At 38.1% G+C, this 24442-nt stretch overlaps 2 protein-coding genes across 2 annotated transcripts in view; one reads left to right on the top strand and one right to left on the bottom strand.

Moving 5' to 3' along the window:
• The window catches only part of LOC140144672 (nephrocystin-4-like), a 158523-nt gene that overhangs the window by 86040 nt on the left and 48041 nt on the right, over positions 1 to 24442 (bottom strand). Inside the window, exons 2-8 of the mRNA XM_072166479.1 lie at positions 8199 to 8345; positions 6752 to 6887; positions 5060 to 5180; positions 3383 to 3534; positions 1870 to 2009; positions 1287 to 1438; positions 610 to 742 (exon numbers count right to left, since the gene is read on the bottom strand). Coding sequence (XP_072022580.1) covers positions 610 to 742; positions 1287 to 1438; positions 1870 to 2009; positions 3383 to 3534; positions 5060 to 5180; positions 6752 to 6887; positions 8199 to 8345 — 981 coding nt within the window. The remainder of the gene's footprint in view (positions 1 to 609; positions 743 to 1286; positions 1439 to 1869; positions 2010 to 3382; positions 3535 to 5059; positions 5181 to 6751; positions 6888 to 8198; positions 8346 to 24442) is intronic.
• On the top strand, positions 12999 to 18590 carry LOC140144667 (uncharacterized). The gene is made up of 3 exons (XM_072166475.1): positions 12999 to 13805; positions 14638 to 15568; positions 18134 to 18590. Exons 1-3 carry the CDS (start codon positions 13118 to 13120, stop codon positions 18306 to 18308), a joined length of 1794 nt encoding a protein of 597 aa, XP_072022576.1. The 5' UTR covers positions 12999 to 13117; the 3' UTR covers positions 18309 to 18590.

Below are 24442 nucleotides of genomic sequence, written 5' to 3'. Positions count from 1 at the left end.
ACACTTTTCCAGTAGTGTATATGCAAACACAATTTTGCGTGAGCGCATAAAATCTGTCATGCCTGCACTTGTGTGCTTATACATGCTCACATGTTGAATTCAGTTTTACTGCCGATATCAACAGAGAAATCACTAATCTTCCTTTAGGCTCCAAGGTTGAGTGGCAATGAGTAACTGACATTAGACGATCTTTAGCCTGTTTCCGTTGTTGAAAGGGATTAAATCATGTTCCACTGTTGTTTATCACCGTTTAACAACTTGTGTCTGGCGCGTCATGCAGACGACGCATACACATCATTGTTAAATGGTGATGAACAACGGTGAAACATACTATAGTTGGTCATTCATCCCTACAGTGGATATTTTGGATAAACTCTGCTATCTACTGAAGATAGCACTATCTTCAGTAGATAGCACTTAAAAGTGCTATCTTCAGTAGATAGCAGAGTTTATCCGGCGCGTCTGTGTGGTTTGCTTCGCTCTGGGAGCTAAAGCTGCCCACATGAAATGAACCATGCAGATGACGCGGATGCATCATTGTTAAACAGTGATGAACAACGGTGAAACATCATTGAATCCCTAAATCTTATTCTTACTCTGATAACATACCTGCTGGTCTTGCTTTGACACTGGCACAGACAGATTGTATTCTAACAGGAACACTACAGAATACAAAGGGTCGTCAACTATGCTTGATAAAGAGATCTTATTCTTCACTAATAATGTTGTTGCCAAGTTTTCCCTGAAAAAAATAAATCAAGTAAAACAACAGCAAATTGTAATTTATGTAAATCTGAAACATTCCTGAATGTTTGTTAAACTGTACAATTATTTTGAACTCCAACATTGGCATAACATTTTGTCCAACCTTGTTGGCAAAACTTCCGAAAAGGAATGAATGAATTATAAAATTTCATCTCTACAAATAAACAGTGACTTCTTCTTCTACACACTCAGAACGGAGACAGGTTAGTGTAGTAGTCTTCTCACTTGCTTCTCACCACTGCGGCCCAAGTTCAATTCCCCAAGTTGCCACATGTGAGTTTGGTTGCCGATCCATGCTCGTCCTCTTTGGTTTTTCTCTGCGTGCTCCAGTTTCCCTTCTACTTCTAAAATCAGACTTCTTCCCATATCCCTGTCCCGTCATTTTCAGTTGGTATCCCTTTAATTTAGTAGCCTATGAGCACTAATGGGCTTTGCCAGCTGGCTTTGGCCGAATGTCATAAATAAATAAAATAAAAAACTCACCTAGACCCTGCTGATGATGGGCGACCTTTCAACTTCCTCATACTCCCCGTTTGCCACCCCTGCTGAATTCATCATCTGTGGTTATCATCATGACATGTGGGTTGTCAACATAGCCGAAACCATTATGTATTCCGACATGAAGGCGCCGCTCTGCTATAACTACACTCCCTGTGTCAGACTGCACACCATCCTGTAAATGTGCATGGAAACAATATTAGGAATTATGTGTGCTGTCCATAAAATATGTTCCTTGCACCATGTTTCTTTAATAGCTTGGAAGCAAAATTTGATATCTTTTATGCACACACAAGTCATGGCTTCTGTGGGCATATAAAATAGCATATTTGGATTCCTCATGCAATTTCAGGAAATGTATACTTTGTATGAAGTGCGATGCATATTTAAAATTTTATATCAATTTCAACATCGAAAGGCGTAAATAAGCTCAAAAGGCTGCGCAATGCAAAATGCGGCGAATTCAAGACACATGGCCACATAAGTTTTTCAGTCATCAACCCAGAACATTTGACGAATAAATGCGTCAGTCAAGACTCAATATTCCAGTTTCTTTGAATTCAAGGCTGCTATTCATCACCAGCATACCATTAAATATATCCTTACCCTTGCCAATCTATCATTATTGACTATCTGACATAATTCCTCTTCAAACTTCTCCAGAGTTGGGTACAGGTTAATCTTGATCTTGTCGATAACACACGGTGTCTTCTTCAAAGGGCGAGGTTTCCTTAAATTGTCACCTCCTTCAGTAAACAAAATAAAGTAAAAATATCAAGAAACACTGTGAAAAGTAATCTGCTGAGGATGGTAAAAGGTAAGGATTAATATAAACTTATAAATAAGTACATTTCGTTGGCTCAGCAGCACAAAGATGTATGTCCATTAGCTGCTGTATGAATGACTGCATCTTCAGAGGCAAGGCTCAGCGGCACAAAGACGTATGTCCATTACCTGCTGTATGAATGACTGCATCTTCATAGACTGGGCTCAGCGACACAAAGACGTATGTCCATTACCTGCCGTATGAATGACTGCATCATCATAGACAGGGCTCAGCGACACAAAGGCATATGTCCATTACCTGCCATATAAATGACTGCATCATCATAGACCGGGCTCAGCGACACAAAGACATATGTCCATTACCTGCTGTATGAATGACTGCATCATCATAGACCGGCTCAGCGACACAAAGACATATGTCCATTACCTGCCATATGAATGACTGCATCATCATAGACAGGGCTCAGCGGCACAAAGACGTATGTCCATTACATGCCATATGAATGACTGCATCATCATAGACAGGGCTCAGCGGCACAAACACTTATGTTTATTACCTGCCATATGAATGACGGCATCATCATAGACAGGGCTCAGTCACACAAAGACGTATGTCCATTACCTGCCATATGAATGATTGCATTATCATAGACAGGGCTCAGCGACACAAAGACTTTTGTCCATTACCTGCCGTATGAATGATTGCATCATCATAGACCGGCTCAGCGGCACAAAGACGATGTCCATTACCTGCCATATGAATGATTGCATTATCATAGACAGGGCTCAGCGACACAAAGACTTTTGTCCATTACCTGCCGTATGAATGATTGCATCATCATAGACCGGGCTCAGCGGCACAAAGACGTATGTCCATTACCTGCCATATGAATGATTGCATTATCATAGACAGGGCTCAGCGGCACAAAGACTTTTGTCCATTACCTGCCGTATGAATGACGGCATCATCATAGACCGGGCTCAGCGGCACAAAGACGTATGTCCATTACCTGCCATATGAATGACTGCATCATCATAGACAGGGCTCAGCGGCACAAAGACGTATGTCCATTACATGCCATATGAATGACTGCATCATCATAGACAGGACTCAGTGACTCAAAGATGTATGTAAATTATCTACTGCATGAATGACTGCATTCATCATAGGCAAGGCTCAGCGACACAAAGATGTATGTCCATTAGCTGCTTGCTGTATGTATGACTGCCCATAGTGCTTAGAACTGGTTAAACAATCATCACATCACATTTTTTTTTTGACAAACGCACATCCCAGCTGCAAACCATACATATCACATCAAGAACAACTTACCGTCTCTAGGGTCCACTATAGTGACTCCAGGTACGACTTGTTTCGCATCCACCAAATAGTTCTCAGGCACAAGATGCATGATCTTCTCCATATACCGGTGTGTACGGATGGTGAAACTGAACTGACAGTTGGATATTGCACAGGTGTATTCACTCCCTGGATGTTTTGGAAGAAGTAAAACAAAGTTAGATTTTTTTAAAGTATTACAAAAGAGGTGGAAAAAATTACAATTCTTTGCAACTGGACTTACAGTATTAGGACTGACAGTTGGATTGTCAGCACTTCAAGTATACATCGGCCACTCCAGTGTGATGTCACTTCTACCACCGTGACATCACAGGTCAATAATACAGAGCCAATCCAAGATCACTAGACCTGATGATGCATCATGGATATGACCTGATACTGAAGTCAGCAAAAACAGTAAGTCCAGTTGCAAAGAATTATAATTTTTCCAACTATTTATCTACCAGGATGATTGAGAACATTCATAAATACATGGCATAAGAGTGCACACCTATAATATTGGATCCTCTGACATCCTCCGGGCAAAAAATCAGTGTTTAACAAATGGTAAAGTTACTCTATGAAATAAAATCAAAACAATTAGAAAAGGGTTGAAAGCAAGCAATTAAGTCCTGATTCGTGTTTAGTCTTAGTCCTTGTTATTATTTTGACTGTCCATTAAAACTGAGCATTATCTGGTTTTTTATAAAGATTTTACTCAGCTTTCAGTTATAGTGAAACCAATCTATGTTGGGAGCTGGCATGATAAAGCTGGCCTATAGGGTGATCAAGTTAGCAAAATCTTATTGAAATCTTGGTTTCTCTACATCACTAGCTGTCTGAACTTGTAGAAAGGATAAGTTTTGAAGTGCTAAGAATCTCTTGGAAGCACCAATTGGGCTATTCCATTTAAAATCCACACTACCCCTGTGGAAGATTTTGGAAATATCTCTCAGAGGGGGAGTATGAATGTCAAATGGAATGAACACATTAGGCAGCTCCATTTGAATTTCATACACCCTCTAAGAAAGATTCAAACTGAATCTTCCACAGAGGGATGGTGACTTTCAAATGGAGCTGCCTAATGTGTTCATTCCATTTGAAATTCATACTCCCCCTGTGGGAGATATATCCAAAATCTTCCACAGGGGTAGTGTGGATTTTAAATGGAATAGCACATTTGCACAATAGGTCAATGGACAAGCATTTACAGGTGTGCACCCATAACAAGCAGAACAGAACTTGTCAATCATACTTATTCAGACCAAGTCCAAAACTATAGTCTGCTAGGATATGACTGTGTATCACACCTTCAAAAACACTGTCTGTAGACGGAAAGTGCAATGTGCATATTTCTATAACACCTATTTCTGATTGGATTCTTATTGAAGTTTGTCAAAATTAAACATATCATTTACATGTATAAATGATTCATACAATAGAGAGCAGCATGGCAAAGTGGTGACAAGCTTTGACTTGTGTGCAAGAGGTTCCAGGTTCAATCCCTCGGCTAGCGGAGAAAAAACAAAATCATCCACTCTCTCCACCGCTGTATTTGAATTTTGGGGCAGATGAAGTGGGTGACAAAGACCTTGCAGCCAGTTTAGATCAGGTGAGCTAGCATTGTCTGAGGTGAAATCTCTTGGATGAATATGTATAAGGGTGTTTTACACAAGCATATTTCTTACCTTGATGTCATCTCCCAGATACAGTAGAGCTCTTGGCGATCCATGATAAAGATCTACTTTTTTTTTCGGAGCTGGGGTGGTGTGGGATGTATCTACAAAATCACCTGTACATTTGGACAAAATTATATAAGACAACACATGTAGTGGAAGTATATGTGACCACTAAAGTGTCCAAATTGTGGACCAATACATTTTTACCCCTCACCTACTTACTATATAGTGCTTTTGGCCAAGAGCAGTTAGTGGCATCATTGTGTATTCACTTCAAATCACAAGTATTCACTCAAAGCTTAGCACTTGTTCAGTGCGTAGGGAACTGTGACAGGAACGCTCTGATATTAAAAAATCCACTAGTCCTCTTGCGCTTCGCACAAGTTTGTGTGCGCTTCACGTGCACCCCCTCTTGGGAGTGAGGAACTGGAGCCACAGTTCTAACTCAAAGCAGTGCATGGTGTGCACACATGCCCATTTAAGACACTGCATATATATGTAGCTGCCTCGATGCACTGATGTCATTGGCTGCCTCGGCCAAAAGCAGATATTCAAAACACAAAATATTTTGCTTATGGAGCTAATAACATGAAAATAAGAAACTTAATTTACAGGTAAATGAATCTATTGACTTACAAATCACAAATTGAAACATTAATTTACAATGCTGAATCCCAACTTTCAATTTCTTGGTCAATAAACAAAATTATTAGCTCTGTTTTTAGTTTCATTAAATAAACATAATTATGCCCTTTACAGATTGAAGTGGATCCAGTGCAACAATTGCAACTAATTCTTTTTCTTTTAAATTGTCAATTTGTTATGTTTTATTTTACAACGGCCAGATTGAGTATTTCAACCGGTTCAACAAAAGCGTTAAGCTTTCGCTAGGATTTTCTCTTGTCAGGACTAAACTTATACCATTTTTCACCCTGATGTGGCAGTATTAAATGTCAACACGTTGAGGCAGCTTTTCTGCATATGCAACGTCTTTAAGCATATGTGACATGATCAAGGGGAATGAGTCACATGTCGACCCTGGTCGAAAATGAGTTTTACATAATGTTTCTAAAGAGGACATTTAGAGCTTTCAGAAACTGAAAACCCCATGTTGATATGACTTTTCTTTGTGAAGTTAAGTGAATTTATCAATCATTGAAAACAATATAAAACAAAAGAATTTTAACACTTTCTTTGCCAATATCTCAAAATCAATATTAGCGACATCCGACTCATTTCCCTTGATCGTGTCACATATGAGTGTACGCCAGCGCTTTGAATGAACACTAGCGATCTGAGGGTGCGCCTAATGAAATGCGCACTGACTTAGCTGTGCCACATCAGGGTGAAAAATGGTATAGCAATTTTGGTCGTGTCAGTATCAATAGGGTATTCCAGTTGAAATACACACTACCACTGTGGAAGATTTTTGAAATATCTTCCACAGAGGGAGTATGTTTTTCAAATGTAATTGTGAAGATTACTCATTTTGAAACTCATACTCCCCCTGTATTTTGGCTTTACCTAAATCTTCCACAACTGGAGTGAGTATTTCACATGGAAGTTATCCAGTTGTCTATTCTATTCTATTCAAAACTCATACTCCTTCTGTGGAAAACTTTAGCTAAATCTTCCACAGGGGTAGTGTGCATTTTAAATGGAACAGCCCAATCTGTATTCTTACCTTGTTGAAATAATCTCAGTACTCCCCATCCACATGATACATGTTGGCTTCTCCCTTTCTTTGGTGTCAGTATACCAATGACTTCAACAACCACAACTATGTTTGGGTCAGCTAACGATGTGTGGAAGTATACAGGCTGTAGAAGAATAAGTAATTAAGCATTGAAAATGATATTATTATGATGAAACAGAAGCTGATGACTTTTAATTACTAAATTAGACATATCCAAATGTTGAATGTCTAGATGTCATCAAGTGTACCAATTTTATTACAAATGTATAATCTTATTATGGATAATAGTAGCAATAGCATGCCACATGATTTTGGGTTAACAAATCCAAAATGCTTAAATTATGCTACACAATGTTAAAGATTTCATTAACCCCAACATCCTGGGTGTGATTTTTTCAGAAGCCCTTTTTATTTACCGCCACTGCCCCGCTGAAGGGGAGGCCCCTACCCAGTAATATGTTTTATATGGATAATAATCCAAAAGCTAAAGCATGCAACATGATTGTGGGTTAACAAATTCAAAACGTTTAAATTGAACTACATAAATGTTAAAGATTTTTCATTCATAATTATTCCATTTCATTAACCCCAACATTCTTGGGATGATTATTTCAGAGGTGCCCTTTCTATTAACCGCCACTGCCCTGCTGAAGGGGAGGCCCCTACCCAGTAATATGTTGTAGCAATGATAGCATGGTGATGTTTATGGTACTGGTTAATACTAGGGACTGCCCATCTTCAATACAGAATATCAAACTATACAAAAATAAATCACTTGTACCTAGCGCTTTTTATTTAGTCTCAAACACTGCAGTCGGCAGCCTAGGGCCAATGGCACACTTTCATGTCTGTACTTAGATTGTGAATATATCCAAACAGCACAAGGGTGGGTTTTATAAGTATCCTAATACAATTTTAATGACCAGGCATACAAGTGGGCAATTCCAAAAAGTCCTGCAAATCAAACTAGCCCTATGGCCAAGCGCTTGTGCGCTGCATGAAACATTTATGGGATCTTGTCCAGGGAATAGGCCAGGGGTATCACCCCTCCCTAAAAAAATGTCTTTGCTCTTTTTTTGATGAAATATCATCTAATTTCGGAAACGTAAACAAAAATTATATGGCCAAAATTTCCAGAAATCTTGCATCCCTGAACTGAATTGGAATCAGGGTGATAGCTAGCCACCTGTCCACCTGTCATTTTGGACAGGCAGTTTGCTCATGGGACAGGCAAAATCAATGGCTGTGTCATGCTAAATTCTACAAAATAATACTTAAATAAGTTCTGTAATCTCAAAACAAGGCCAGACTAATAAATGAAGGGGCAGAGGTCTAGTTTATGTTTTCAGAACTGACAGTTTTGGTGAAAATGACAGGCACTTGTCAATCCTAGCTAAGACCCTGATTGGAACATGATTGGAATGGCTTAACTCACCACATTATACTGTAACTTTGGCACCTTGTTAGTCACAGATGTTTTGCTTCGTTTCCTTGGACCAACCCATGTCCTACCAAAGAACCGCTTGTAGGTGATATCAAACAGGTTCAAACGCACTTCATATTCAATTGATCCTTCTTCTTTCTGTAATGTAAAAGAGAGAGAAAAAAGGAAACAAAGATTTAGTGAATGTAACATAAATTTCCTCCTTGAAGAACATTTGTAAGAATTAAACTTGTAGATGTAACAAACATTTTATAAATGATCACAAACTTTGCTTTCATTTTTGCATTTAGCCTAAAGTTTTAAGACCAACCTTACAATCCTTATTCTATGAAGTTGTCAGAATATAGTTTACATTAACTCTTGGTTGTACCAACCCTTTTAGTATCAGATTCAATATTCTGTGCTTCTAGTAGACCATCTACCGAATGCAGCATGATACAAAACGGTACCCAATCCTCCAGTCTCTTATCCTTCCCATCCTCATCCACACGTAGGATGGTCCGTCGATACGCAGCAGGAACGCTTCGAAACTGCGCAAACACAACCCTCAAAGCTTCCACTTCCGTTTTTGTCTGCACGACTTCAGCAACCGACTGAAATGTGTCGTTAAAGTTCACCGGCGATGCAGAGTATGGGAATGGAGACTGGGGTGGCAGGAGACTTAACATATACGGTGGTTCCGGTGATCGTAGTTCGGTGGTACGGGAGTGTAGCCTCCGGCGAATGCTGGTACAGGTGACATTGTCGAAATGACATTCTCGTCCCCAGGCGTTGGCAAGACAATTGTGGGTACCGATAACATCTCATGAGAGCTCTATACCAATCTAATGAATACTCCAATGCTATTTGCTTCCAGATCTGTACGTGTTTGGATGAGTTTCATTTACATTTCAAATACTGCAAAAGTAGAATTTTTAGTGTGATTTTTTGCACTTTGCCAATTTTGAACTGTTTCAACTGTTTTTAAAATTATCAATTCTAATTATCATGCTTCCTTTAAGGGATCTAAAATGAGCGTTTATTGCTTTCGACAGTATTTTTGTGGGACATGAGAGCACCTCAGACCTATCGAATTGCATTCTGAATCTGAAGCATGTCTTTCTGATATCAAATAATTTTCATTTTTGAAAATCACAATATAATACAAATTTTATGACAATTATAAAAATTTGATATTTTTCAAATTTTTGATATTTAACAGTCCTCGAAGTAAATTGTATAAATCTAATGACATATTCTTAAAGTGTATGTAGCAGGAAGGAAAAGCCGACAGTCAATTGAAAATTTTGACCTTTCATATTGAAGATATGGATTTTTTCCCAAAAGACCTAATTTTTTTTGGTGTTTTGGGAAAAACATCCATATCTTCAATACGAGCGGTCAAAATTTTCAATTGATCGTCAGCTTTTCATCCCACCTACATACACTTTAAGTATAAATCATCAGATTTATAAAGTTTACTTCAAGTACTGTTAAATAAAAAAAAAAGTGGGTAATGGTGAATCCAACGGACGAGGACACAAAACACATCAAGGATCAATAAATGATACAAGAGGATACCTTGAATAATAACAACAGGAAAGAAAAAAAGCAAGGTACACCAACTTGATGTGGGGGAACAAGTAAAATTCAGACTAGACAGTATGCAGGGGGACAAAACAGCAAACGAGGCAGAAGAAGTAGGCTAAGTTCGATAGCCAAAAATTACCACTTCCAAGGCCCGCAGAAGTAAATGCTGAACCTGCAAAAATAACAAGGATCAATGGTGATACAAAACTGCACTAGAACAAGGGATGAAAATCACTGTGCATATAAACAGACACGCTAAACCAAACATCCATAGTAGGCACAAAACAGGCAAAGTTCGATGGCCAAAATTGCCAATTCCAGAGCCCACAAAAGTGTCAGGAAAATAGTACACTGGAAGTGATGAAAATCACTGTGTACATAGCAGTCAAACACTAAACAGACAAAAAACAACCGACGTTTCGAGCAGATAAACTGCTCTTCTTCAGGGACAGACAACAAAATATAAAGCAAACTAGATGGACCGCGGTTCTCGGATGTCGCGGTTTTCGACGCACAGCGTCGACCGTGATGCCTCCACCAAAGGGAGTGATGTGGAATTCACAAGTTGATACAAAGCATCAAGCCTCAAAAAGAGGAGACTAAATTTGACCTTAGATGACACCTGGATGACCCCAAAACAACCTTTCAATGACTCCTGGGTGACCCCAAAATGATCCAAATGTTGACTGTACCCACCAAGTTTCATGCCCATATATAGTAATTATACTAATTTGACCTCAGATGACCCCTGGTGACCCCAAAATGACCTTCCAAAAATTTGGCTCTAAATGTTAACTGTGCCCACCATGTTTCATGCCTATACGATAGTTTTTACTAATTTGACCTCAGATGACCCCTGGTGACCCCAAAATGACCTTCAAAAAAATTTGGTTCTAAATGTTGACTGTACCCACCAAGTTTCATGCCCATACGACAGTTTTTACTAATTTGACCTCAAATGACCCCCTGGATGACCTCAGATGACCCCGAAATGACCTTCCAAAAATTTGGCTCTGAATATTGACTGTACCCATCAAATTTCATACCCATACGACAGTTTATACTAATTTGACCTCAGATGACCCCTGGGTGACCCTGGATGACCCCAAAATGACCTTCAAAAAAATAGGCTCTGAATGTTGACTGTACCCTCCAAGTTTTATGCCCATACGGCAGTTTTTACTAACTTGACCTCAGATGACCCCTGGGTGACCCCAGATGACCCTAAAATGACCTTCCAAAAATTTGGCTCTAAATGTTGACTGTACCTACCAAGTTTCATGGCCATATGACTATTTTTGCTAATTTGACCTCAGATGACCCCTGCATGACCTCAGGAGACCTTGACCCACTAACCAATATAAACTTGTTCTGTCTGGGGTCAAGATGCACCCACCCACCAAGTTTGAGGAACGTGCGCCCCCCAGTCTCCGAGAAAAGAGGTAAATAAGGAAAATGGGCCCTCTGACCTCAAATGACCTTTTACCTCAGTATATGACCTTGAACCTCACCCAAAAAAAAAGTAGCCAGAGTTTTTGACCATGACCCACCTATCTTGAAAATCTGAAGTCAATCCGCCCATCCATGCCTGAGATATCGCATCCGGACGGAAGCACGGAAGCACGGAAGGACGGAAAGACGGAAGGACGGACATTGCAAAAACAGTATGCCTCGCGGTGGAGGCATAAAAACAAGAACTACATGCTGTACAGTAGTTTAAAAACAAATTCACTACGAATTTGCTCTCAATGAGAGAAGACACAACTTATTTTGCTCTGAGTTTGCTGTCTTTGTTTGCTACTTATTTCAATTTGAACTTGCCTTCAATTTTTGACTTGAATTTGTTTTTAAACTACAGCATGTAGTTCTTGTTTTTTGCTTTATATTTTGTTGTCTGTCCCTGAAGAAGAGCAGTTTATCTGCTCGAAACGTCGGTTGTTTTTTGTCTGTTTAGTGTTTGACTGCTATGTACACAGTGATTTTCATCACTTCCAGTGTACTATTTTCCTGACACTTTTGTGGGCTCTGGAATTGGCAATTTTTGGCCATCGAACTTTGCCTGTTTTGTGCCTACTATGGATGTTTGGTTTAGCGTGTCTGTTTATATGCACAGTGATTTTCATCCCTTGTTCTAGTGCAGTTTTGTATCACCATTGATCCTTGTTATTTTTGCAGGTTCAGCACTTACTTCTGTGGGCCTTGGCAGTGGTAATTTTTGGCTATCGAACTTTGCCTACTTCTTCTGCCTACGTTTGCTGTTTTTGTCCCCCTGCATACTGTCTAGTCTGAATTTTACTTGTTCCCCCACATCAAGTTGGTGTACCTTGCTTTTTTTCTTTACTGTTAAATATCAAAATATCAATTTTAATGATTTGCCATAAAATGTGTATTAAATTGCTAATTTCAAAAAATCAAAATTATTTGATATCAGAATGACATTCTTCGTATTCAGAATGCAATTCGATATGTCTGATGTGCTCTAATGTCCCACAATAAATACTGTCCAAACGTTCATACCCCAGCCCTTAACATTGACCTTTATACAAAAGAAATATATTCCCAAAAAATATATTCCAGAATGTGAAAAGTGCAAATATAAATAGTTTTTGGGCAGGAAATACCTCCCAAGTATTTGTGGCCCTTGAACATGTTTAAAACAAAATTGCCAAGAGGTTACATAGGAAGTTTTGCTTTAAACATTTTCAGGGGCCAATGACACACAAGGTTTTTCCTGCCCAATGGCAAAATTTGAAATGCAAAAATTTTCACTTTTAGAGTACCAAAGAATCACTCTCTTATCTGGATCAAATACTGCTATAAAAAGAAGTTGGAACTAATCCTTTAAAAACTTCACAAAATCCCTCCTTGATGACATACAACAAAACACATTGAAAAATGTGACACCAGTAAGGGGACAAATCAAAGAGCGAGCGAAGTAAACCACACAGACGTGCTGGACGCCAGTTGTTAATCGGTGATGAATGACGGTGAAACACGATTGAATCCCTTTCAACAACGAAAAGAAAGTTTTTATGGTCAATATGAGTTTATTTTAAATAAAATCATGTGATTCGTGCTTGATAATTATTTTTCTAACATATGAGTCATAATGTTATGGAGACTCCCTTTAATGGCTATGACCTAGCTAGCTATAGGTTGTATTTGTGGTGTGGTGTAGATGAAGTAAACATCTAGACATGCAGCGCTGAGAGGTGTATGTTAATTGCTTGCTATACATCATGTTCATGTGTAGGCTATACCACGCTCACAGTGATGAACTGCATGGTTAGGGTGGCAAATCCCCAGTATTATGAGGCAGTAATAAAACCACATAAACTAAAATGGCAGCAGGCGGTGCACTAGGTAACAAATCAGTTGCTAAACGGACCAAAAGTTTTGATGTTTTTATCCCCATAGAGCAAGGGACGAGTAAACATGTTCACCTGCAGATTCTACAAGGTGATATCACTAAAGAAAACACTCATGCTATGGCTGTCTTCAGATCAGATACAGGCAATGCAGAGGGTGATTCATTGAAGATATTACAGGCTGCTGGAGATGGTATAGAAGTCGAGTATCAACGTGCTAAAACTAGAGGAGGCAAGAATGTAAAACAGGGTGTTGTGTTAACCGGAGCAGGAGATTTAGAGCACCCAGAGCATATCCTACACCTATTGGTGAAGAAGGATGATGTGAAACTTAGGATAGTGCTTGCTCTTGCTCTTCGATTGGCAGAAAAGCAGTGCTCAAGATCCATCGCATTTCCCCATCTACCTGCTGTACTTTGTTCAATGGACACAGTGAAGACTATGCTGGAATCATTTGATGACTTCACTAGAGTGGTTTGTCCAATATGTCTTCACTTTATCCAAGTAGTACTACCAAATGATGATGGGTTTTATCAATATGCAGCTGCAAAACAGAATGTTAACTTTGACATGTACAGATACCTACTGATTGAAGAACAGCGATCTTTTAATAGACGTCTCCAACAATGCATGATGCAAGTGACTGACGACAGCAGTACGGGTAAATAAAAGCAAGGAATTAAATCATGCATGCACAGAATTTATATATCCAGACAAAATTTCTAACAAATTTTAATTGGGATTACCATCCATCATAGGGCTGGATAGCTCAGATGGTAGAGCACTAGTTCACCGGTTCTAATCTCGCTTCAGCCAAATTTTCTTTGCTCTCCTTTTTTATTGTTACCAGGTCAGTTTCTCTGTATGTATATCATTTACTATAAGTTTTGAATATATTTCATACATTCTGACAGTCAGATAGTAAGAAACAACCAATAAATAGGCATGCAGAAATATCATAACGCATCAAAGGACCGACCTCCGTCATGACCAATTACGGAGTGCTACACATTGATGACATAGACGCTGGCATTAAATAACAATTTTCTTTGATTTGCCTCATTTGTTGCACTCAAAATTAAAAGGGGATATATCTGACAGTGAAAAGTAACAGTTTGTGGAAAAGAAATTTTACAAAATAATTATTTCTTATGGAAATGTTACAAAATAAAACAAAATAATACTGAATGTTTTTTATTCACTATTCAATGGAAAGAATATTTTCATTCAGTGAAATATATGAACTGTTCCATTGTTGAATGGAACACTCCATATTTCTCTCATTAAAATATTCTTACCATTGTACTCATTAAAACATTAATAACGTATGTATGTGTCATAGGGGCAGGCCTGACCCCTCGATGTGACAATTTTGGAAAATCCAGCTGAAAATTATCAAAAAACAGTTGGTACCCTTCCAGACTCGGTGTTCCAGCAATATAATAATAATAATAATATATTTTCTATTACAGATAATTCTGTTTTCTTTGCAGAAAGTTCAGATGTGGATGTACCTTACAACGAAACACATCAAAATGCCCAACCTCTGTCAGTACGCATATCTTCCTATCGGAAACTCTCGCATGATTTCTATCATGCAGGGGAAATTCATGCCAAATTGGGCCAGGTCCATCTTCATGTGCACGATTCCAGCGACTACAACCACACCCATCTGAATGTTGCATTTGTAGACTTTTGTAATGTAACCAGAGAGCATCAATGGCCAGCAATGCTTACAGTTTCCTGCCAATGCCAACAATTCTCAGATATTACAGCAACTCATCTGGCTGACAACATCTCTATCAAGAGAGTAGGAAACCAAAGTCTGTTTGCAATCACCATTGATAACGAGCCAGGGAAGTTTCCTAGAATAAGATCAGCAATTCACAGAGTGCTACAATATGCAGATCAGAAAGGGATCAATTACATCATCTTTCCTGCAGGGTTTGATTATGGAGATGATCAAATTGAGTTACCAAAGGCGACGAGTTACCATTGGTATCGGCCGAAAATGTATAATATTTTTCAACTTCTGTACTTCAATGCTGTATATGACTTTGCTCTCTATGGTCAACCATCCATTCAACATAGCATCCATATCCACACTACAGAGTCTGCTGATAGTAACTGGACTTACGAGACTATATGTTTTAAAGGGTTTCCCTCCAGTCAAGGGAAGGAGGCAGGTTGCTTTGAATCCCTCTTCACTCAGCTGACCATGGATCCACTCTTTATAGCTTGTCATCTGAGTGTTGTGAAGGAAACTTACAGAGTCTCCAGATGCAAGTGGGTATGGGACCAGTGCAGAGAAGAGTTCTATCTTCATGCGAAGAAATCAACCAATCTTGATCGATTCACCTATGGGCGTGCCTTGCAACAGGTAGCACCAATCAAGATACCCTATGATGTGATGTTCTCAGAAAGGTAATTTATACACAATGTTAATTCAAAAAGCAATAAACATTTTCCGGTATAGTTATGATAAATGGATATATGCTTTGTGAATTCATAGGCCTTTTGATTTGTGTTATAATTTGTCACAGTGCAGACTTTTAAGCCTGATCCAGGCTTGTGCTAATTCAGATCACACGACAACTGGCCACTAGGCCAGAAAAAAAATTGTTTGATTGTCCATAGATCCCTTCTATAAGGGGAAGGGTCGGTCGCCAGTCGGTCAGATTAAAAAAAAAAAAAATTAAAGATCATAGCCAAAACATGTTGGCATAATTAGCTTAACAAATAGGTGTGAATTGGGATATTTCTCTGTATACTTTAAATACCACTTATTCTACTCCCCAATTCCAGAAAAATGCAGCACTAATTTTTTGGGATTAAAAAAATATTAGCAAGTTCTGCAAAGTGAAACATAGCTCACTCCTAATCATTTATTTAGTACTAACTGGAGTGGAGATAAAAGAAAAAGTTCACTATTTTACTAATTTCTTTAAAAAAGAGCCAAAAATATGCATTTTCGGCACGTTTTCTGACAATCGAGTCACAAAAATCAAAGACTAGGTATTCAAAATCTTGATTATATGTCGAAATTTTGCTCTAATTTTCACTTATTTGTGTCACTTTAATTAAATGATTGGTTATAAGAATGAAACATGTCTTTTCAAAAATTAGAAAGCATAAATTGTAATTAGATTTCATACAAGTCTTTAGACTTGATTGTCACAACATGTGAAACACACCCTAAAATGCATGTTTTTGGCCCTTAATTCATAAATTTGGCAAAATAGTGAAACTACACTTTGTTGCCATTGCCAGTTAGAACTAAATGAATGATTAGGATTGAGCTGTTTCATTATTGGCAGAAGTTGATAATATTTTTTTAATCCCAAAAATTAGTGCTGTACTGTATTTTTATGGAATAGGGAGTTAGGGCTGCACGGCATAGGCTTTTTTAGTAGTTGACTAATCGCCACCCAAATAGTCGCGCCTACGACTATTAGCCACTTTCTAAGGTCAAATTTCAAAAGTTCAAGCTTACTTTTTTGTTCAGAATACTTTTTTCTTTATTTAAAAAGCCAAGAAGGCTGAGGTCAGGACAGGCGTCAGGCCCTGGCTGCAGTACATCCCAGTACTGCATTGGGGCTGTTGAAATGAGGGTTCTTCATAACCAAAGCAAATGAATGCCAAGGGCGGCCGGCACCAGTACAATCAGCAGTGTTGGAGGACTCGGGACTCGGCTTCGAGTCCTCCTCGAGTCCGGCAAAATAGGGTCTTTTTAGGTCTTTTATTTTCATTTATTGTAAACTTCTTCTATATATGTACATGAACAATAATACCAGGGTTCGGTTTTTGCCGGCAAAAACCTATTTTTGCCAGCAAAGTGGCAAAAACTGTTTTTGCCCGTTTTTGCCTGGTTTAAACCGGCAAAAATGGCAAAAACTGGCAAAAACTCACATATAGTCACTCAAATATTAAAAAGTGACACAGAAAGCTCATAAACAGTAACACACAACTTTTAACGAATCATTCAACCTATTTTTTTGTCTCATCAAGTCCTTAAAATGAAAATGTTTTGAATTTGATACATGCCACATTTCGATTAAATGCACTAGAGCAATGAAAATGCATGCCTTTAATTTCTAAAATATATTGTTTATAATTACACATTCTGGCCTTGTTACACTCTGGAACTTATTTTTGTAACTCAATAATTTGTTTTGAGATGAAAAACTGAACTATAAATCATTTTTTAGTTTTTGCCATTTTTGCTGGCAAAAACTGGCAAAAACTGTTTTTGCCAAGTGGTTAAAACCGCGGTTAAAACCACGGTTTTTTCCACCTGCGGCAAAAACCTGCGAACCCTGAATAATACAATGGGGCACTCAAGTTAAATTTTGGTAGGGGTGTGCCGCGCCGAACTTTGGGAATTAAGAACTGTAAGCAAAATAGGAGCTTGATGAACTGAAATTTCAACATTTTTGTGGAGGTCTGTGAACTAAAATTCGGACAAATTATAGGCTTTGAGCTAACAAATTCAAAATGTTTCCAAATTTGAGCTAAAGAGCTATTTTCAGAGTGTTGGGCTCAATGAACTGGAGCATGATGCGAATGTGGGTCTTAATATATCATATTATGATTCATAATAAAAGAGCCAAAAACTTTTTAGGAGGGTGATACCCTGCAGCCTATTCCCTGGACAAACCCCCTATATGGCCACCTGTCCAAGGACCAGATGGGTTTTCAGGAAATGGATATGTTGCCCATATACATCCCTGTTTTATGCAGTAAAACCAACAACAAAAACTTCCTTCCAGATTTTCCAGATTAGGGTCGGTCGGATGAGGACAATCAAACAACTTTTTTGCCCTATTGGGATATCTATATCCAGTCCAGAGAACACATTTAATTATCAATTTTCCCCTTGGTGAATTTCATACCATAATTTGTTATATATCATGCATGTTGTGTTAAAAGTAATTTCATCTAAACATACTTGATTAACGCATTAGCCAATATTTTTTGTCCTATCTCCAGATCAACCTCAGGTGGCAAATCATCTTCATTGGATGAGACTGAAGGAGGTTTCAGAGAATACAAAGATTATATAGATATGAACAGCTATATCACGAATTCACCCTACACGAGAACAGTAGTACGGTTTGATAACACACCACCACAACCAGTGTCAACCACCATCTGCACCACATAGAGGCTGTATGCTGCGCGACTAGCCCAGTGCTTCCAAGAATTGGCGCAACGCATCCAATTCAAGAAGGACAAAAATGAATTTTTCCCACCAGGGGCCTAGGACCCCAAGTCCATGGGTCAAATATTTCACCATAACAGCTCAAATTGACCCAACAAAAAAAAGGCCTTTCAGAGGAAATACTGACCAGTCGGTAATACTTTAGAACCACAAGCCTAATTGATAGAACAAAATAATGTAGAGCATGATTGTAGCCAGGGGGACCAAACGGGGACGTGTCGCAAACATGGGCAGCATTTTCGACCTTTTTGGTATACAATGACCCCTTTTCTAGCCTTTTGGTATATAAATGACCCCCTTTTCTAGGCCAATTTTGGTATGGATGTATCATTTTTTCTAATTTTTTCCGGAAAATAGCCCAATTTTGCCTCACTAGACAGTTGTTAAAATTAAGACAATTTTTATTAAATTTTTGAATTTTGGTATAACGATGAGTCCACATTTCTTTACCACAAATTGGTATATTGATGGGTCCACTTTCAAATTCTCAGCGGCACACCCCTACCCAAACCAAACTTCAGTACAACCCACCCTGGGTTATTGTTTAGTGTCTTTTTAAACAAAATGCTTTTGTTTTAAGTGTAAGGATACTTTTTGCACACAAAGTGCCAAAGTGGCAAAATACAACATGAGTATCACATTTTGAGATCAAAGCTGTCACGGCAAAATATCCAATTCAAAGAATATCACCATTCATAATCCGCAACCTAACCGTAAATAATTGGCAGTGACAATTATTCAGCACAGCTTGTTCATTGATGAATTATCGTTATTGTACTTTTTTGTATATACATGTAGATGAATACCAATGTACGGTACCAAAATGTATGTCAAATTTGTTCAAATAGTATGTATAATGTACATGTGTATATGAAATAGCCAGTATAGTGCTCATTTCATTTGCCTCTCCTTCACTATCTATGCTCCTACAGAGCAATTAAAAATAACACAATCAAATTGTGTTTTTGAAAATGATATAATAATCTGGTCATTATTGTATGTTCATTATTTATACAGCAATTTATACTTCGGTTTTAAAATAGGCCAACATGTAATACAACACAACATGATTGATCCAAGGGGGTACTCAACCCAAATGACCATACAGGGATGTGTCGCAAACATGATTAGCATTTTCGGCCATTTGGTATATCAATGACCCCTTTTCCTAAGCCAATTTTTTTCCGGAAATAACCCAATTTTGCCTCAATTTAGCCAAAATTTTCGGGAACATTTGTAAAAGACAATTTGGGTTAAATTTTGACTTCAACACTACTTAAAATTTGATCACTTACCGGGAGCGCTTTCACAGTACCAACTGTGCCCTCAGCCGGATGTTATGGCTCTGATGATATATGGCTTGACAACCTTGGATGATGTCACACTTGTAGAGGATGTCAAAGGTGTTTTCCTCCCCCCCCCTTGGTGGTCATGGGTATGAGAAGGATGTCCCAAACTGGATCTAAGTCCAGTCCAGTGTCTCTGTTCAAGTTTGGTCCTTTTTTCCTGATGTGTCATCCAAGGTTGTCAAGCCATAAATTCAAATTATCAGAGCCATACACCACCCTTTTTATTTCAAACCCACCCTTTTTATTTTATACCCTTTATACCCACTGTGCTTTATACCAGAACTCCAAAACCCACCCTTTCTAAGCATGGTTATTGATCATAGATAAGTGGTTATGATGTTCCATGCAGGAGGTGCAGATTTGCATCCAAAGAAAATTACACATTGAAGTTTTAGATGACCAAACACTACAGAATGGGATTTCAATATTTTTTGTGCTTCATTTAGTGTCATTCAGTCGGAGATTACAGTAAGCTTTGAGATTGCAATTGTTGACTTCTAAACCCACCCTTTTTATCAGTGACCATGCTTTATATTTGGACACACATTTTAACTAGAAATTTTGCAAACCCACCCTTTTAAGCATTTTGTGGACCCTTCAAACCCACCCTTTCTAAAGCGTGGGTTACCAACAGTAGTCTCACCCCAATGGCATATAATTCAACAATGTCAATTAAACAATCATAGTGCAAAATTTGACATCAAGTTCCCGGTGGGTTCAGTCTTCACTGACAGTGTGTACGCATGATGGTTCCAATTAGGGGTACTTTTCAAGAAATGTCCGCAGAATTTTCGAGGACAAAACCATTCGCGATTGTCCAAATTAGCAGTGTTTTGGTGCAAAATTATAAAAAAAAAAAAAAATAGGGTGTATTTCTAGGACTTTCATCCTCGTTTTATCGCTACAGTTTTTGTTGTTTGTATTTTTCTGTTTGTTTTTAACTAGTTCCACACAAAAATTGATGGGGTATTTTGTCCTTATTTCATTTGAAATAGGGGGAAAATTCAAAAGCGTCCTTGAAATGGTAAAAATAGGGGTATTTATCTCGGAAAAATGTCCTTGATTCCTCGTGATAAGGGGGTGAAATGAAAATGCGTCCTCAAAATGATAAAAATAGGGGAGGTATTTGGGGGCAAAATTTCCTTGATTTTGCGCAAAATAGGGGGTAAAATTGCTGTAAATGTCCTCGATTCCCGTGAAATAGGGGTCATTTTCAAATCCTGGAACGGTCATACGTCCTACCTTTAAATACAAACTGAACACACCGGGATCAAGTTGCAGAGTATGAGTTTTTGTACTCAAAGGTCTTTCAACATGAATATACAAATGTATTGGGATTAAAGAACTGTGTCCTGATAGATGAGCATGTTGTGGATCCTAGTGATAAACATCCGGCTGAGGACGCAGTTGGTACTGTGAAAGCGATCCCAGTAGCGATCAAATTTTTAAAAGTAGTGTTGATGTCAAAAAAAAATTCGAAAATTAGGAAATCAGGTAATTACCTGAAAAGTGGCATCCCTGTTAGTCCACTCTTGGCTGGTAGCTGCTTAGAATACAAAAAGCGCAAAAACAAATAGTTTTTGGGCAGGAAAAACCTCCCATGTATTTGTGGCCCTTGAACATGTTTAAAATAAAATTACCAAGATGTTACATAGGAAGTTTTGCTTTAAACATGTTCAGGGGCCAATTACACATAGGTTTTTCCTGCCCAACTGCAAAATTTGTAACACAAAATTTTAGAGTATACCGAAGAATCACTCTCTTATAATCTGGATCAAATGCAAGTATATACAGCTATAAAAAGAAGTTGGAACTAATCCTTTAAAAACTTCACAAAACCTCTCCTTGATGATGACAAAACACATTGAAAATCTTCATATAGGTGACACCAGTAAGGGAACAAACCAAAAGTTCAATGACATATATAAACGAAAGTCTTTTCCTACAGGTTGCAGGCAGTTTTTGAAATAAGCCCTTATCCTCTTGTCCAAACATCACTGGGGACAACCATATTGAGCTATGTACAGTTTGTCCTCTAGACAACCACTATATTTTACCTCCAAAATTATAATTTATAAACAAATAATAACTTGACATTTAGTTTTGACATTTGTCATGTTTGATTGTAATTTTTATCCTTACGGGGGGTCGATCTTTTGTGCGTAATTATAGAGGGCCAGGGATTCACTCTATCATTAAAAAATTATTTGAAGAAGTCAAAGAGCCCTAGGAATAAAAACTGTAGTGTAATTCACGCCAGATACAATTTCTTTATACGACAAAAATTAATTTTTGTAATCGATCAAAAACAAACGTTTTATATCAATTTTAAATTTAGCCTGAATCCGTAAATATGGTACCTCTCGCCCTTTTTTTAGGTCAAGGCTATTTTTACCATTATGCAGCGAACCATTGTTGAAGCTATTTCACATACATGTACAAAACATTCTAGCGAAAGAATGAGGACATATAGTGTTGCAATATCTTTTGTTGATTTCGAATGATAATGTCATGAAGTCGTAAATCTTAAGGTCAAATTCCTAAAACCAAAACAAAACATTGCGACGCAGATAATTCCCGACTTACATAATTTCATCATCACATCAGTGTCTTTATTATTTGTTTGAAACCTTTCCCAAACGTTCTTGCTATTTATGCATAAAACGGCTAATCTATCTTTACAAAACGCGTCTTTTTTTAGTAAACAAAAGGCTAAAGATGGCATTGGAGGGGAGAGCGTGGCGCAATGGTTAGGGTACTTGCCTTTGGTGCATGAGGTCCCGGGTTCGATTCCCGGCGGTGGCGATTTGCTGGGATATTGACTTGGAAAAAAAAAAAAAGTCTGAAATTAATTGGCAACATCTGTAGATTAAGTTTAGACTTCCGCTCTCCCCATGGTTCATTTAGAATTGGGTAAATGAATCATGAAAGTACTCCGTCCTTCGGAGGGGACGTTAAGCCGTCGGTCCCGTGTGCAGAGAGACATACCTGTACATGTATCTCGCAGTCAGTTTCGAAAAGAGTAGGGTGTTAACCCCTGACTGTTCCCAACCCGTCCCAGTGTTCAAATGGACCCCAATGGAAATAAGCTTCAATAGAGGCTTTCTTGGGTTATCCAGGGTTGTCACAACCCGAACAAATCAAATCAAAAATTATGAGATTTATCTTTTATCATTACACTCATCCGCTCAACTGCCACAGTGGTCGAGTGGTAAAGTGGTAAAGCGCTAGACGCGTAATCGAAGGAAGTTTAGAATCGCTGGTTCGAGTCCCAACGAAGCCTGTGGAAACTTTTTTCTTCAAAATTCATGATCGCATTCGAAATGAGTCACTTGTCGGTAAATCATGTATCGTATCCTTAAGAGAGATTAAAGGACCACTGATGTCACATAGTATTCGCTACTTGCACGGTTCCGCCATTATGCACTATAAATGCGGGGAGAGCCTCGAACTGGCAGCATACATGAAAGGAAGAATTATGTAACCTTACACAGAACGTTATGACTAGTTCAATTCCCATTCATGTATGCTGCCAGTTCGAGGCTCTCCCCACATAGTGCATAATGGCGATGAACCGCAAGTAGCTTAATATGCTGTGATGTCCACTTGTTCAGCATGTCCAGTTCTGAATATTTTTGATTAATCATTTCACTGATTTACCCAATGGTGCCAGTGGTTAAAATATCCACATGATCAGAATGACGAATTTTGAAGCTTGTGCAGGTTTTCGCCAGCGCATAGGGCGCTGGTACCTAATTCTGAGATGGGGTTTGTGTACACTAAAGATTAGCTAAGATTATAGCCTTCTTCTATTGGTATGAATTATTTTTTTACTTCTCGTGGTGGAAATGTTTTTGATGTCTGCTAATTCGCTTTGCAAGGAAAAGAAAGTATGTTTTGCCGTTTCAACGAACGAAAACGATTGAGTATTGCCAAAGTTATGTTTGAATTAATTATGACTTAAAAAGTTATCATAGGTTAGGCCTACACATATAAACATAAACTTGTCCAGCAATCAGCATATCAAAAAAAATGACATGGTCAAAGCGGGGGAATGATCACGAGGTCATATCAGTGGACTATACTGAGCATAGCATGATGTTTGGTTGCCTGTGAGTGCATAATTGATATGTTGATAACAGATCTAATAATGTTGTGGAATCAAAATCTTCATTATATGGACCACATTGAAGTCAAAGTAATTATCTATCCTATCCTGTATCCTATCCTGTAAAAATCCGATTGAAAATAAAGTTTTTAGGGGCTAGCTATAATATTGAACAATATATCCCATATTTTGACATGCACTTATAGAAAATAAATAAATTATTGTCTTACTTTATAAATGATAAATACTGTAAAATGACACATAACTAAAGTGAGGCCAATTTCTATCTTTTTTATTTGATTCATAAAATTACATTCAACAAAATGATTGAAGACTGAGAAAACACACAATGCACAAGTAGGTAAGATGCCATGTCCATAGCTTTGCAGGAGTTTCGGACTAACAATCAACACATTCAAAAAATACAGTTTAAAAGTGAAGATTGTAGTGAATGATCAGTCCTTTATCATGTGCTTGCCACTATCCACTTTATAGTAAACTATACATTGCGAAATAATATAAAATTATTTTAAAATAAAATGTGCATGTAAGTTGAGTTAACATAGCGAATTAACTAACAACTGCAGTGTATTTCTTGATTTTATAATAAGCATGGGTAA

The sequence above is a fragment of the Amphiura filiformis genome, unplaced genomic scaffold (assembly GCF_039555335.1).
Source record: "Amphiura filiformis unplaced genomic scaffold, Afil_fr2py scaffold_71, whole genome shotgun sequence".
Lineage (NCBI taxonomy): Eukaryota > Metazoa > Echinodermata > Ophiuroidea > Amphilepidida > Amphiuridae > Amphiura > Amphiura filiformis.
Note: the sequence above shows the minus strand (reverse complement) of the source record. Positions and strands in the feature narration are given on the sequence as shown.

Coding starts and splice junctions, on each gene's coding strand:
- LOC140144667 (XM_072166475.1), top strand. CDS start 13,118: ATGGCAGCAGGCGGTGCACTAGGTAACAAATCAGTTGCTAAACGGACC. Junction 13,806..14,637: donor GACTGACGACAGCAGTACGG/GTAAATAAAAGC, acceptor TTTTCTTTGCAG/AAAGTTCAGATGTGGATGTA. Junction 15,569..18,133: donor GATGTGATGTTCTCAGAAAG/GTAATTTATACA, acceptor TCCTATCTCCAG/ATCAACCTCAGGTGGCAAAT.